General features: G+C 43.8%; 1 protein-coding gene across 3 annotated transcripts in view; it reads right to left on the reverse strand.

Moving 5' to 3' along the window:
* The window catches only part of UTRN (utrophin), a 1286828-nt gene that overhangs the window by 177871 nt on the left and 1091821 nt on the right, over positions 1 to 17136 (reverse strand). For all 3 annotated transcript variants that reach the window (XM_033935605.1, XM_033935603.1, XM_033935604.1), the window contains 2 exons: positions 5988 to 6145; positions 3759 to 3925 (listed from right to left, as the gene is read on the reverse strand). In XM_033935605.1, the coding sequence (XP_033791496.1) occupies positions 3759 to 3925; positions 5988 to 6145 (325 nt within the window). The remainder of the gene's footprint in view (positions 1 to 3758; positions 3926 to 5987; positions 6146 to 17136) is intronic.

Here is a 17136-nt window from a genome sequence, read left to right on the forward strand (position 1 = left end):
ACCTTGCGGGACCCCATACGTTAATGATATAGAGGGAGAAGTTTCATTTCTGGCAAAGACTTTAAAGCTGCGTTCTTGAAAGTAAGATGAAAACCAAGATAGTGCCGTTCCTGTGATGCCGCACTCTTTAAGTCTATTTAGGAGAAGCGAATGATCAATGGTGTCAAAGGCTGCAGATAGGTCGAGTGAGATAAGAAGGACAGATTTTTGGTGGTCATGATAGTAGTGTATGGTTGAGATAAGGCCTAGCAGAGACAGTTCAGTTGAATGTGATGAACGGAAGCCTGTTTGGCAGGGGTGTATAGCAAAGGTTTTTTCGATGAATTCTGACAATTGTGTGTGTATGATTTTTTCCGTTAGTTTAGATATTAAAGGAAGATTTGCAATTGGACGGTAGTTTGCTGGGAGTGAGGGATCTAGATTGTGATGTTTTATTTTTGGAAAAACAAGAGCAGTTTTCCATGTCAAAGGGACAGAACAGTTGGAAAATGATTTAGATATCATTTCCCAGAGATATGGACCAAAGAAAGAAAATAATTTTTTAAGAAGAAAAGGAGGAATACTTTCAAGGGATGTGTTAGAGGTATTGAGAGATTTCAATATTAGTAGTAAATTTGCTAGTGAGGGCATTGTAAATGTAGAAAAGGTACTGAATGATAGAATGGAAGAGTCACTGGTGATTTGGGAGGAGGTAATTGTCCAATCCTTTCTTAAGGCTGGGATCAAGGGGGGGGGCAAGGCCAGGGAGAGCCCTATTCCACAGCTGAGAAGCAGGGTGGAGCCAGGAACTGAGAGGGAGTGTGTGTACAGACACCAGCCATGCCCGAATGATGGAAGAGGAACGGAGTACAGAGAGAAAGCACTTGGAAGAAAGTTTTTCTCTAGACCAACACATGGAGTGGGAAAGTTCCTGTGGTTCCGAGCTGCTGGCTGAGGACACCATGGATATCAACTAACTGCCCTAAATGCAGGTCAGAGTAACGGAATGCTTTGTTTTGTTCTCTAAGGCTGCATGCTGTAAGGTGTGGCTGCTAGCAGTGCTGGCTGGATATGGCTCCAGCACAGCTATCAGAAACTTTGAAATCATCTTTTTGACTAAAGGGATTATTTGAGAATGCTTTCTTTTTGAATGTGATTTTTGGTTGCTGGACTTTACAGAGCATTAAAGCCACGGCTAATACCAGAGACTGGGGGTTTGTGGGAGTGGCTGCAACACAGTAAGTACAGTGCTATGGTTTGGGACGGGAGGTTACAGCTGAGGGCACAGTTCTCCGTAACCCCAAATGACTGATGAAGTGGGTTTGGTACCAGTTCAGTTAAAGTAAGAGACTGGTTAATGCTACACAGTATAGAAGAAGTTTTGTTTTGTTTTTTCGTTTTTGGTGTGAAAGACAAACCTGAAGAACTGGCATGATGATATCATGTGGATTAAATAAGATTTTTTTTTTCCTTCCTGTTTAAAAAAACAAACCTGAGGAACTGAAATACTCATGATGTTAAGTGGATTACAAAGTGGGGGTGAATTGAAATGGTCAGTGCATGAGGTATCCTGATGTGAATAAGATAATCCACTGTGAAGCCTGAATTTAAAAAAGGTGGGGTTTTTTTCCAGATGAATATTGTTTTCCTGTTTCTGGGGTTTTTTTTTAAGGATTAAATAAACACTTGGGCTGTTATTGGGCAGAACTTAGAACCTCCAGAAACTTCATAGCTGTGGGCCTGGGAATCACAGTATCTTGGTGTGCAGGTCACAACCATCTTTTTCCTTGTGGCAGGGTACCCTGGGTGGGGCTCCCAAGCGACCCGCTAGGTGTCCCTGTCATAAGAAGTTTCCTTTACCTTTTGTGTGCTCCTGTCTGGCTGTTTGTGTACGAGATCAGACCCAACCCCCACTTACACTGTTATACAGGGATTGGTACTTAGGTATAGAAAGACAAAACCTGAAAGAACATGATAGAAAAAGAGAATAGAACTAATTAGAGCAATGCTTAAAAAAAAAAAAAAAAAAAAAATTTGTTCTATTAGAAACTAGGGGCTTTTACAAACCATACATGGTGGATACATGACTTCCCACCTCTTTAAAGGAAGCAGACATTAATAATCTGGAATTATCACATGTTGGAAGGTTGACATTACCAAAAGATATGAAGATAAGTGGATGCACAGACTAATGGACATCTTACAGAAGCAGAAAACATACAGCAAAGAAGACTCTGGTGCTCAATGTCCTTTATTGCACCAGAGTCTTCTTCACTGTGTGTTTTCTACTTTCCAAATTTTGGGGAAGTTTGCATCTCCTGTTTTTCTGAAGCATCTTACAGAAGTATCATATACAGTATACTCGAATATAAACCAAACTTTTTGGACCAAAAATGGGGGTCTCAGTTTCAATTCCAGTCCTCTAGTCTGTGCCTGCCCTTTGCCCCTGCCAGGACCTGTTGCAAGTCTTCCGTGGGCCTACCTGAAGCCCTGGTAGTACAGAAGTGAGCCGGGACAGGAGCAATCCTTTCCATGTCCTGCTCCTGGCTAACTCTTAACCACCCTGCCTCCCTGGCCTCTGCAGACCTTACCTTTAAAGCCCTAGTGGCTTAGCGATGAAGTAGGGCAGGAACAATCTTCCTACACACCTGTCCATGAGAACCATGATCAAAAATGCCTTCTGCAAGTTCCCTTTGTAGTCTTGTGAGACTGCAACAAGAACTTGCGGCAGGTACTTTTGTTTGCGGTTTTCATGGGGCAGGAGCTTAGAAAGATGGCTCCTGCCCTGCTTCAATGCTAGTCCACCAGGGCTATACAGGTTAGGTCTGCAAAGGTCAGGGAGGTGGGAAGGAGGCAGGATGGTTCAGAGTCATCCGGGACAGAATGCAGGAAGGATCGCTCCTGTCCCAGTTCACTGCTGGACCACCAGGACTTCAGGCAGACCTATAGTGGGCATTGGGGGTTGGGTAGGAAGGGAATGAAGGAGGGAGGGAGGAAAGGAAAGGAGGGCTGGATACAAGGCAGGGCAATTGAATATAAACACCCCCTGGTTTATATCTGAATCAACCTTTTTTTCTCATTTTTGAGGAAAAAGGTTACCTTGGTTTATATTCAGGTCAGTTTATATTCAAGTATATATGGTATTCTGTAGGAAAAGTAGGACTACACCTATCTTGGATGGGGAAAGTCTGGTCAGGGATGGATTTTTCTAGAGATATTCCAGTAAGAGAGAAGAAATATACTGAAAAGGTCCAAGGAAAAAAAAAACATGAAAGCATTGACGAGCAATTAGACTGCCATAAATATATCTGCTACTTGGCTCCTTAAGATCTGGTAAGGCTTCTTTATTTCAAACTATTATTTGACCCTTCATGCTGTTTGAAAACTGTAAAAGGAAGCATTTCATGTTCTTACTATGAATGTGACTTTTTCATCCTAGAAGGAAATAAACTAGCAGTGTAACAGGGAGAAAAAATTGCTTAAGGGAATAATAAAGAAAAAGTATGTAAATACACTTCTATGTATAATGAAATGCTACTGTGCCTTTAAAAATATTGTGTGTATATGAGAAAATTTATTTATAGTACATCTCCGCAATGACAGCACTTATTATGTTCCTGCTTGTGACATTCCAAGCCTGTTTTTCAAAAGCATTGTGGACATTCTTCACAATGAAAACTGGGTTGTAAGCAATGCGATAAAACAACCAGGATATGTAGGATATCAAAGGATAATGACAAGCATAAAAGTAATGTAGAGCCCGCTGCTGAACTTCTTACCTGAAGCCAACGATTGGGCATTCCTTGCAGATGTTGCACTTGGCTTGATGTTTTGCCGTCTCCGCTGCTGCCACCCGATGCAGCACGGGCAGCCACACCATTGACTGAGGTTCTAAGCGCATCCATTCTATGAACTCTTTCACATCGATTTCTGGTTTATTTTGTGCCTGAAGGACAAAAAAACAAATCGCTTGTGAGTAAATACGCAGTTTACCCTCTTCCCTGCTTTTTCATCTAACGTAATAAATGGCCACAGAGAACACTAAAATGATCCAGATGTTCTGCTGTGGGCAGAGGGAGAGATTTAGGATGTAATGTACTACTGGTAATTTTCACTTGAGGATATTCACAAAATTTGCATGTATGCAAACCCTTTCTTCCCTCCGGTTTCCTTCTACCATCTGTGCTTTGTGTTGCACGGATGAGTGGTTCAGCTGTGTACACAGAATATGCTGCACTCCTTAAACAAGATAAAATGAAAAGCTAATTCCACCTGCTCAAATTCCACTGTGTGTACTTACTGGTAAGAGTGCAAAGATAAATTTCTCTCAGATGGGTCTGAAATACATTCCTTTTTGTGTTCCTAATGCACAGGAATATATTTCAAATTAAGCTGAATGAAGGACATGCAGCATAACAAGAGTAACATGATTTTGAACAAAAAGTTCCATCTGAACAGAGCGTCCATATGCTTTGTAGTTACAACTCTTGAGACAGAGATAGCAAACGCTTGAGCTATCCAACCAGGTAATGTCTTTTAGAGCAGGGGTGTCCAACCTTTTGGCTTCCCTGGGCCGCACTGGCCGAAAAAAATGTTTCTGGGGCTGCACAAATGCTGCAGCAAGACAGAGGAGGGAGCCGGCAAGACGGTAAACACCCGGGGGCAACAAAGGAAAACACTGCATCACCCTCGACCGGGCCCGCACAAAATATTTCACAGGGCCGCATGCGGCCCTCGGGCTGCAGGTTGGACACCCCTGTTTTAGAGAATTAAAAGATGTAAATTACCAGCCAACCATGTCTACTTCAATAACCAACCAACGTGAATATTCAGCAGACAAATGTTAACTACCAAAGCTTGGTGTAGCCCCTACCTGAGTGAGTAAACCCTGCTGGTCTTAAAAAGATTACATATACCAACTATGCTATCCTCCTATCAACCAGACTTCATAGAAATAGATCTTAGATGTATCTTAACAAATGTTCAGTAATCATCGCTCTCCACATAACTGTTCTCAGCAACAATTCCATTCCTAGCCTTTCTTCTTTCCTCTATACACTAAGGAGTTCATAATTAAAATTAAAAAAAAAAAAAAAAAAAGTCCAAAAAGTGGCCTAAATCAGTACTTGGACGATCAAAAAGACAGATCGTCCAAGTACCGATAATCAAAGCTGATTTTAACCAGTTTAGGTTTTTCCCCTACCTCTGAAAGCCTAGAGCGAAAAGAGGCATTTTTGGAGGAGGGGAAAGGGCAGGAGGTGGGTCGACCTAATCGAATAGCAAGTATAACCAAAAGTTTAATGAGGTTGCCCAGTTGGAACTTATACGTTTTGACTAAGACCCAAGTCAAAACAGGTATAAGTTCCGAATAGGGACTGCTGAGCTGATGGCCCACCCCCTGCCGCGATCCCCCCCGAACTGCCCTGAATATCAACAGGAGAGATGCCCAATCTCTCCTGCCGAGGTGCACCCCCGACACCCCTCCCCCTCCTCGAATACCAGCAGGAGGGATCCCAGGCCCTCCTGCCAAAGACGGTCCCCCCAAACCGCCCGCCCTCGCGAATACCGGCAGGAGGGAACCCGGCAGGCAGATTTGGCACTAACTCCCTTAGTGTTAGTTTTGAGTATTGGCCCCAGCAAGAGAGAAAATTGTCCATGCAATAACTATCCAGGAAGAGGGAATGGGAATACAGGTTGAGATAAATCACCAAGTAATGAAGCTGATGAGATTTAAGTAAAGAAGCTGATGAGATTTAAGTAAAGAATAAAGCTGGGTCAAAGGCAAGGAGTTGCAAGGTAGGAGGACAGCATCATAAATATCAACAGTTTTAATTCCTCAGAGATTGTTTCACGTTTGTTTGACTATGTTATTGTGGTATACAGTTGTTTCAAACTGCTGTGACAGTTTGTCTTTATGTTTCGTATCTCTGAGGTTGGGAAATAAATAAATATCAACAGTTTTAATATATGAATCTTTCAAATAAGCTAGGACAAAAAGCATTATTTACATGTTGGAAGCAGCTGCGAACGCTGGGCTCTATGTTACTACCCCCAAAAGCCGCCACTTCTCCAAGCTGTCGAGGGACTTGGATAGCATCATGAAGTAATAGGCCAAGCTGTCTCTGGTCACATGTGTCTCCAGACCCGGCCACTTCCTGAAAGAGATCTGCAAAGAAGAAAGTAGTAGTAGTTGAAAAGGAAACATCATCTAATCTTAGGTAAGGTTTTTATCAGCTCTATTCCACCCTTAGCAAAATAGAGACTTATTATAGGAAGTTACCTAGAAAAACCAGTGGGTTAAAGCATTATTTCTAAAACATAAGCTCCTCAGATCTGTGCATTATTAATACATCATTAAAATAACATTTTCATGGGCCTTTTGTATAATACTTCAGGCAGGGCAAAGAAGTTAAATCAGTTTTGTCTAATAAATAATTGGTTTATCCAAATGTCCAGACTATACCAGACAGTCTAGAGCAGTCTTGTCCGAGTTCAGTCCACAAAGGCTGCAAACAGGCCAGGTTTTCAGATATTCCTAATCAATATGCATGAGAAAGATTTACATGCTATCTCCTTAAGTACGCCCAAAGCCCACATATAACATACCTCCAACACACCCGTCTCGAGCTCTGGGATGCCTCACTAAATATCCAGAAAGGTGGTTTCAGTTATCAGCACTTGGACATCCTAGTAATTAGGATGTCCAAGTGCAGATTTAGGATGCTTTTTGAACGTTTACATTTTTTGATTATGGGCCCCTATATGTCTTCATTAATTACTTAGCAGTATGGTTCTATTTATGATTTTCCAAACAATGGAAAAAACATTTCCTCAAAAGCATGTTTCAAACTCTCTTATCCCATAAAGCAGACATGCCAAATCTGGCCCAGTGTATTAAAAATCGGCCCGCCAGACATTTTAAATTTTATACTTAATCTGGCCCGCCAGCACGGACCGCTGCCTTCACCTGGTCTTCTCTTCAAAGCAGCCTGCTGAGGATTGCTGGTTGTAGCGAACCTCGCAGGCTGCCGTCGACCTCGGTAGCGCGTTCCCTCTGATGTGATCCCGTACGTCAGAGGAGGGGCGAGACCGCGGCAGAGGGAACAAGCTACTGAAGTCGACGGCAGCCTGTGAGGTTTGTTACAGCTCGCCTGCGATCCTCAACAGGCTGCTTTGAAGAGATCAGGAAGCCGGGAAGGAGGGAGGGTAGGAATGGTGGGCCAATCTGAAAGTAAGACTGGGAAGAAGAAGGAGGAAAACATGCAGGCCTTCAGGATGGGGGGCGGGCCTTGATGTAGCAGTACCCGGAGGGAGAGAAGGAGGGAACCAAATGTACATATGCCGGACTGAGGGGTGGGTGGAGTGGGGAAGAAATAAAACAGAGGAGATAGATGGTGCACAATGGGACGGAGGGAGGGATGGAACAGAAAGGGAGAGAAGTTGGACACAAGGGATGGTGTGGAGGGGAGAGGATAAAGATGTTGGATAGGAGGGCAGTTGGGAAGAGAAAGGGAGAGATGGTGGCCCTGGGGTGGTGGGGAAGGAGGGAGAGATGCTGCATGAACGGGTAGTTGAGAAAAGGAGAGATGGTGGATCTCGCGATGGCAGGGATGGAGATGAAAAAAAAGGAAAGATGCCAGACCTCTGGGGGAGGGGAGGGAAATGGCAGGGGAGGACAGAGATGGAAGATGGATGGGTAGCACAGAGAAAGAAAGGAAATGGCAACTGGGTAGCAGACCCTGGCAAGCGAGTTATCTGAAGACAACCAAAGCCTGGGACCAACAAAAGGTAGAAAAAATAATTTTATTTTCTGTTTTGTGATTACAATATGTCAGATTTGAAATGTGTATCATGCCAGAGCTGGTGTTAGACAGCAAGCATGAACTAGGACCTAAGGGAGAGAGGAAAAGTCTCTTTTATTTATTTTGTTTACACCACAAAGCCAGCGTGGAGTTGGAGATGTTGTAACCCTATACTTCTACTAAGACTAAGCCTTAGGGCTCCTTTTATGAAGGTGCGCAAGGGCTTTAACGCGTGGAATAGCGTGCGCTAGACCTTAACGCCAGCATTGAGCTGGCGTTAGTTCTAGCATAGCGTGCAGTAATTTCCTGCGTGCGCTAAAAACGCTAGCGCACCTTAGTGAAAGCAGCCCTTAGTCACATAGGGGTCCTTTTATTAAGGTGTGCATTTAGCGCATGCTAAATCGGTTAGCTTACCTTAATAAAAGGACCCCTAAGCATCTTAATTAAAAATTTGGCCTGCGACTTGGCTTTTTTTCAGATTTCGGCCCCTTATGTAATTGAGTTTGACACCCCTGCCTTAAAGATTCCTAGACAAAACCTTCGCCTTCCAAGCAGCCAAGATGAACCCATGGATCGCCCAAATGATTCTAGGTACAAGTTGCTGTTAGTTCATGTGTGTCTGTATCATGATTATTCTTTTTATTTGAAATCTAGTCTGCAATTTTATGTTCCCACAAAGATACTGCGCATTCCAGCTGGTGGTGCTTGACTTTAGTGCCTTCCATTTGGAGAGCACAAGAAAAAGTATATTAACTGTTTCTGGTCCTCCGGAGCAGAATGTGTTACCCTTGAACATTCAGTGTGATCAGAACGGTTCATAGACAAAACCACGGAAGACAAAGGCGCGCGCCGACAACCGAGCGCAAGACGGAAGTGTGCGCCAAAGAAAAAGAGTGTTTTTAGGGGCTCCGATGGGGGATTTTGTTGGGGAACCCCCCCCCACTTTACTTAATACAGATCGCGGCGGCGTTGTGGGGGGTTGTAACCGCCCTCATTATACTGGAAACTTAACTGTTTCCCTGTTTTTTAGGGAAAAAGTGAAGTTTTCAGTAAAATGTCGGGGGTTACAACCCCCCAAAACGCCCCCACAACGCGGTGCAATCTGTATAAAGTAAAGTGTGTGGGGGGTTCCCCCCCCCACACCCCATCGGAACACACCCCCTTTAAAACAGTCATTTTCTTCGGCGCGCGCCTCCGCGTTGCGCTCAGTTGTTTGCACGCGCCTTTGTCCCGGCGCGCTTTTGACCTGACACCGATCAGAACTTGGTGACTTTGATGCTAAATCTTTTTTTTTACTGGAATGAAAATCACCAAGTTCCAATGATTTGCTATTGGAACTAGGTGACTTTTAAGCATCTTCTGAAAAAGCACTTGTTGCAAGTGGCATAACATTGACTTTGCTTGAGTGTCACCTATAGCATGACCTTTCTGGGTAATGAGTTTTGTATGTTTTATTTCTGTGTTTATACATTTGTATGCTATTTATTGTGTGTGTCCCTTTGTTCATTGCTCTGGGTAAGAACAGGCTATAAATTAAATAATTAAACTAGGTAGGACTTCAAATACAGGATCAATTTGTGAATCTATGTGTAGAAAGAAAATCAGAATGTATTTTAACATCAGTTGGCGGGAGTACCGTATTTTCACGCAGATAACGCGCACCTGTGTAAAACGCGCACACGGGTATAGCGCGCAGAAACCACGATTTTATGTTCAAAAACTTTTGTATACCGCGCTCACGGGTATACCGCGCATGCAGCCCGACTGTCCTTTCGCCCGCCCCGACTCTCCTCTGGCCACCCCGACTCTCCTTTCGCCCTCCCCGACTCTCCGTGCGCTGTCCCGACTATCAGTTCACCCTCCCTGACTTTCCGTGCACTGCCCCGCCTCTCCGTGCGCTGTCCCGACTCTCCGTTCACCCTCCCTGACTTTCCGTGCACTGCCCCGACTCTCCGTGCGCTGTCCCGACTCTCCGTTCACCCTCCCTGACTTTCCGTGCACTGCCCCGCCTCTCCGTGCGCTGTCCCGACTCTCCGTTCACCCGCCCTGACTTTCCGTGCACTGCCCCGACTCTCCGTGCGCTGTCCCGACTCTCCATTCACCCGCCCTGACTTTCCGTGCACTGCCCCGCCTCTCCATGCGCTGTCCCGACTCTCCTTTCCGCGCCCCCAGGTGGGACCTAAGGCTCCAGGGCCTATTCTGATTGGCCCACGCGCCTTAGGCCCCACCAGTAGGCGGAGCTTTGGGACGGATGGGCCAATCCGGCCTCATTCCGTCGTTGGCTGCCTGCCGGACAGGCGGGTTTGGCTCCCGTCTGTCCGGCCAACTACCAAAGGTACGGGGAAGGGGGGTGGGGGTGGGGGTGTTGGCCAGGGGGGTCGCGGGTCGAAGGTTCTTGGGGGGGGGGCAGTCGTTGGAGGGAGGGGGGTTTGCGTCGAGGGCAGGAGGGCCTGGGATCCCTCCTGCCCGTAATGTAGTGCGGGGTGGGGGTAGGGGGTCGCCGTGGCCAGGAGGGTTTGGGCTCCCTCCTGGCCCGATATTGTCGGGGAGTTGGGGAGTCGGCCGGGCAAGAGGGCTTGGGCTCCCTCTTGCTCCGATCGTGGATGCGGGTGGGAGCGCGTGCGAGCGGTCGTTCGGGGTGGGGGTGCGAGCGGTCCTGCTGGGGGGGGGGGTGAATCGGGCGTCGGGCGGGGTGGGAACTATGTAAAAAAAATTTTGTATACCGCGCTCACGCGTATAACGCGCGAGGGGTATGCGCGGTAGGTAAAAACGCGTATAACGCGCGCGTTATATGCGTGAAAATACGGTAAATGCAACCATCTATGTAGGTGTAATATCAAAAAGTATTTAATAAAACTTCCAGTACCACGTACTTATAAAATGCATTTTAGGGCTCCTTTTATCAAGCCGCGCTAGCGGGGTTAACACGCGCGACGTTTCATCACGCGCTAACCCCTGCGCCGGCCAAAAACTACCGCCTGCTCAAGAGGAGGCGGTAGCGGCTAGCGCTGCCGGCAGTTTAACGCACGCTATTACGCGCGTTAAACCGCTAGCGCGGCTTGATAAAAGGAGCCCTTAGTGCAGGGGTGTCCAATGTCGGTCCTCGAGGGCCGCAGTCCAGTCGGGTTTTCAGGATTTCCCCAATGAATATGCATGAGATCTATTAGCATACAATGAAAGCAGTGCATGCAAATAGACCTCATGTATATTCATTGGGGAAATCCTGAAAACCCAACTGGACTGCGGCCCTCGAGGACCGACATTGGACACCCCTGCCTTAGTGTCACTGTGGTTTGAAAGACAGTTGAATATACATGCTGAAAGAGATACAAAATTGTTTTTAAAAAACAAATTACATACATTTTTCCAAGTTCTTCCTGGGGTCTGAAGTCGAGAAATCTTATGCTAGAATTCACGTTGATATTGGACAAGCAATGCATAAATTGTAACAGAAGTCTAAAATTGTAAGACCTTTTAATAACGTGCATTATGCACTTCCCCCGCAATTCTGTATATAGTGCCTTATGCTGTGCGTGCAAATCAATGTGCACAACTCATTTGCACATACTACTTAATTGTTTAACAAGCCTAATCGACACTGATAATTAGCTATTAACACCTCATAATTGACATGAATGCACTTCTCCCTCCGGATCTGCGGATTCACTTATTCGCGATTTTTTGGCTGCTGACTCCGCCCCCTAATTTTCGTCACTGAACCCGGCGTTTCACATTGGAAATCGCTGCTCCCGGTGGTTCCTGAAGGAAATCGCTGCTCCCGGCAAATCGCAGGTCGGGTTATTCACGGTTTATTATCTTTTTCAGGTATATTTTACCGAAAAACCACAAATAACATGCAAACAGTTATTCACGGTTTTTCGGTATTCACGGCTATGTTCTGCCTGCATCCCCCGTGAATATGGAGGGAGAAGTGTAATTGACGCACACAGTTTGCGATACACTGCTCTAGAGCAGTGGTCCCCAAACCTGTCCTAGAGGACCACCAACCAGTCAGGTTTTCAGGATAGCCCTAATGAATATGCATGAAAAAGATTTGCATGTAATGAAGATGATAGGAATGCAGATATGCCCCATGCATATTCATTAGAGCTATCCCGAAAACCCGACTGGCTGGTGGTCCTCCAAGACAGGATTGGGGACCACTGCTCTAGAGTGTTCCAGTGCTGCTTTCATTTTCTAGGGCCTTCCGTGCTACTGTTACTTTCTGCTGTAGTGTGTGAGTAGTGCATTGTGCGTATTTTAGTTTCAGCTAAGAGTGTAATTTTACTCTTAGTGGTCATTCCTTTGCATGTGATCTTCTCTTCTCCTTTAGTACAATCCTATTCATCAATACCTGCGGTTTCTCTCAATCCATACTAGTTCCTCTTACACATGAAGTGCTGATCACACTGTGCTCAGCAGTGACATAGCAACTGCGTGGAGTGGGTGGGAAATCTCATGGGCCTCCAAGCCAGGTGGACCCTCTTTAAGTTTTAAGCACCTCCCATCCCGCAGGAAAGGAAGTAGTTCATGCGGGGGTCCCGGGGGAAGTCTCTTGGTTACCCACCTACCCGCCCAGGGTCCTTTAAGATGTCCAAGTACCACCTCCTCCTGCGTTCAATAATTCAGACCTGCTGCACTTGCTCTCTGCCCAAAAGGCTGCAGGCAGCAGCTTCGAGATGCTGCCGTTGACCGACCTAGAAGCCTTCCCTGTGACCCATTCATGCAGAAAGCGTCAGACGGAAGGCTTCTGGGTTGGCGTGCTACTCCAATTGGTAAGTCTTGACTTTTAGCATGTAGAAGATATGATAATTTAAAGAGTTTTACAATTTGACTTTCCAGTGTATAGTTACAGAAGGTGACTTACAAAAACTTATTTCAAAGAAACTCTATATTCAATTAAATATACATACATTTTATTAAACTTTTTTTTCTTAAAGTCTTTTTTTTTTTCCTTAATATTATATTGGGGGCCCCCCTTCAACATTTTTTCCCACAGGCCCCCGATGTTCTAGCTACGCCACCGGTGACCTGCCCTTTGCCTAGTCTCAGGCACTCTCCTTATTTTTTTTTCTCTTTCCCTTCTAAGCCTTTTGGATATTCTTTTTATTTCCTCCTCTCTGCAGGGCAGAATTCTCCATCTTGAAAGTCATGCAGTGCTCTTGATCTCTCTCCTCACCTCATTTGCACACTTAGCATCCTACTGTTCACTTCAATTCTTCTACCAAATACCTCCACTTTTGCAATAAACAACTTCTTCAGAACTTCTCTTGCACTTCCCAGTAACAGTGATTACTAGGCTGGAGCTTATTTTTGAAGTTTGTAAAAATGATCTCAGCACCCCATAATTTGTTTGTAGATATGAAGAAACATTTCAGGCAAAATATCAGTTATATTGGCAAACATTTACATGCAGCTCAACAACACTGATATTCTGATGCATCAAATAGTAATAATTCTGAAATAAGGAATTCTTGAATATGGGCAGCTGAGAACCAAATTAGGTTGTCGGTATTTTGTAAACTACGGTAGGACAACAAATGAACATGTAACTCCATCACATGTCACACAGTATGTTTCCACCATCACTCTTCAGCCGCTGCAATAATATCTGTAACAAAATTTTGGGAGACAACAAGAATCAAACTGCCATGCTAAACTAAAATGAACATCTGAAGAGTGGCATTTGCAACATAGCAAGCCAGAAAGGCTGAGTTTGTCTCCAAGCTTTATGATCTCTTTGACAATGATCATGCCAAAGCTCTCAGCAGGATGACAATTGCTAAAGACAAGAAGTTCTTGCTGGTTCATTGTGAAAAGGGAAGAAGAGGATCAATGGCTGGTATTGATAAACCACCATTAGCTGCAAAAGTGAAGTCGCTAGGAAAAAGAAAGGCGCAGAATCTTCCAAGACATCCTCAAATGGAAGATTTGCAAAGAAGAGAAACTGCAACAGCAGGTCTGACCGCATTCAGTGGTAGCTCCAGTGACGAGACTGCAGGCAGTACAGTAGCCTTATAAGAAAAGACGAGTCACAACTTCAGTTCTCATTGCAAATTATTGAGCTGCACCGGCAGGTTTATCCAGATAACAAGAAACCAACTTTATTTATTTATCAATTTTCTATGCCGTTCTCCCAGGGGAGCTCAGAATGGTTTACATGAATTATTCAGGTACTCAAGCATGTATCCCTGTCTGTGCCGGTGGGCTCACACTCTATCTAATGTACCTGGGGCAATAGGGGAGATAAGTGACTTTTCTAGGGTCACAAGGAGCAGCGTGGGTTTGAACCCAAAACCTCAGGGTGCTGAGGCTGTAGCTTTTACCACTACACCACTAATTTTGTTGCTTTTCTACAGTATTACTGTATTATAAACTTGTATGCCACAAAATATTTGTTTGAATATGTTGCATCATCAATACAGAACTGATTCATGAAACAAATTTGTGTTTCTGCTTTTTTGTTAATAAATTTGTTATCTTGTTAAAACTTTGAGATGATCAAGCTACCTTTAGATATTCAAATAAAAGATTCACATTTTTAGTCAAATATTTTTAGCCATGGCGGAACAGTTCTATGGGACAAAACCTTTGAAAATTAGCACTTTTTTTTTCCTGCTCTTTAATCTCCTCCCTATTGATTACTCAGTTTGAATGCTCTTGCCCTGAGGCAATAAAACTTCGGATTTCCTCTCTGTCAACTGTACAAGTAGGTGAATTGTCTATATTTTTCTTGAAAATAAACAGTTGAAGTTCAGAAACAGTCTTCTTGTGGATGTTGAACTGTCTGGATATTAAAGCATGTTTAGTTTTTACATCTGGGAGGAGAGAAGCTGATATGCACGGATGGGGAGAGGGACCTTGGGGTGATAGTGTCCGAAGATCTAAAGGTGAAAAAACAGTGTGACAAGGCAGTGGCTGCTGCCAGAAGGATGCTGGGTTGTATAAAGAGAGGCGTAGTCAGTAGAAGGAAGAAGGTGTTGATGCCCCTGTACAGGTCATTGGTGAGGCCCCACTTGGAGTATTGTGTTCAGTTTTGGAGACCGTATCTGGCGAAAGACGTAAGAAGACTTGAGGCGGTCCAGAGGAGGGCGATGAAAATGATAGGAGGCTTGCGCCAGAAGACGTATGAGGAGAGACTGGAAGCCCTGAATATGTATACCCTAGAGGAAAGGAGAGACAGGGGAGATATGATTCAGATGTTCAAATACTTAAAGGGTATTAACGTAGAACAAAATCTTTTCCAGAGAAAGGAAAATGGTAAAACCAGAGGACATAATTTGAGGTTGAGGGGTGGTAGATTCAGGGGCAATGTTAGGAAATTCTACTTTACGGAGAGGGTGGTGGATGCCTGGAATGCGCTCCCGAGAGAGGTGGTGGAGAGTAAAACTGTGACTGAGTTCAAAGAAGCGTGGGATGAACACAGAAGATTTAGAATCAGAAAATAATATTAAAGATTGAACTAGGCCAGTTACTGGGCAGACTTGTACGGTCTGTGTCTGTGCATGGCCATTTGGAGGAGGATGGGCAGGAGAGGACTTCAATGGCTGGGAGGGTGTAGATGGGCTGGAGTAAGTCTTAACAGAGATTTCGGCAGTTGGAACCCAAGCACAGTACCGGGTAAAGCTTTGGATTCTCGCCCAGAAATAGCTAAGAAGAAAAAAAAAATAAAATAATAATTTAAATTGAATCAGGTTGGGCAGACTGGATGGACCATTCGGGTCTTTATCTGCCGTCATCTACTATGTTACTATCTTCAAGCACTGCCTTGCATTTGAAATATAGTGATGGAATAGGTCATTTTTGCCCAATAAGATGTCAGAGCACCTTGAAAAGGCTATATTAGGAACTTATACAAAACATTTATTTAAATAAAATTGTATTTGTATTATGAAAACAAGCAAATAAGTTATGTATTACATATGAAACTGTATGCATGTATTTAAACAATGTTTTATGGCAATCTAGGTCCATATAAAGGCACAAAGGTTTGAGTTATGATCTCTCGAAACTCATAATTTAGTACTGCTTTAACAGTCGTGGTATCATGACATAATTATGTAAAATATAGGTTAGAATACATTGCCATTTTCAAATGCTTTCATGAATAATGAAAAACATCTCTTTTGTTCCCCTTTTCTGTCTGATTTTTTAAATAGTCTCTCACGAAGCCCGGGGAAATATAGGCATTGATAAAAGGTCTTAGCTTTATCACGCTGCATTTTCTCAAAAATACCGCCAGCCAAAAAGCCAACAGGATTCACCTCTTTCCTTTAGACAAATAAACCTTTCAAGGCTACGAAGTGTGAATAGTATCTTCCAATGCCTGCAATATGCACACTCAACCCAATCTATGACAGCAGGATATACTTAAAGTGATAAAGAGCAGGCGAGTTTGGAGAAAATCAGCATTAAACATCTGTACAATCAAAATGTCAAGATATATTCATCATGCAACAAGCAGCAATTGTTACTTCCACAAATGTTTTGTCACAAGAACAGGCTCCTGAGCCATTAAATATCTACCTCTGACAGATCTGCATCTGCAAGCAGCTCTGCATAACCCAGTGACACTGATGCAGAGTCATTATAATGAAATATGACATTAATTTTATGTGTGTGCATGCAGAAAAAAATAATTCAATTACGAAAAACTTAATTTTCAGCATCATTTATTCTTACAAGTTCTCTCAGGAAAGCAGTCCACTCTTTGCTATTACGCTAAGCACACAAGCTTTAATAAATAAATAAAATAGTTTACATTCACTGATGTCCCTAACTGACCTCATATTCATCCCTTTGTGCACCATGCACATTTTCCATTTTGCTAGAAGGCCATGCCAGTCCTCTCTGCACAAATCAATACCAAACACTGGCAGAAGAGGTGAGAGCCAGAAATCTCAGAATCTAGCAAGACCAAGGCTGAGAAAACTTCAGGAGATTAGCTAGTTCATTCCATTGGGTACTTCTTAGGTTTCACTATATACTGTATAACTAAATCATTCCAGAAACATGTTGCTGCTCTTAGAAAACCTTCAATGACAGAATCTAACCTTTCCCTAAATTACTTGTTTCAGTGCTTACCTAAAAAGTTACAAGAATCTATTCAATTAATATGTAACATACCTTTTCATTGTAATCCCAAATCCTGCCCCTTTAACATAGTTAAAAACTGCAATGTAGATACTCCTCAGCCTTCATTTTTCAGCTAAAAAACCCTAAACAAAACCGAACTCCTTCAACCTATCCTTATATCATATTAACCAGGCTTGAGTACCTGATTGTAAAAACCGCTTAGCTAACCTTGATAAGCGGTATATCAAATCCTAATAAACTTGAACTTGATATACCTTCT

The sequence above is a fragment of the Geotrypetes seraphini genome, chromosome 3 (genome assembly GCF_902459505.1).
Source record: "Geotrypetes seraphini chromosome 3, aGeoSer1.1, whole genome shotgun sequence".
Taxonomy (NCBI): domain Eukaryota; kingdom Metazoa; phylum Chordata; class Amphibia; order Gymnophiona; family Dermophiidae; genus Geotrypetes; species Geotrypetes seraphini.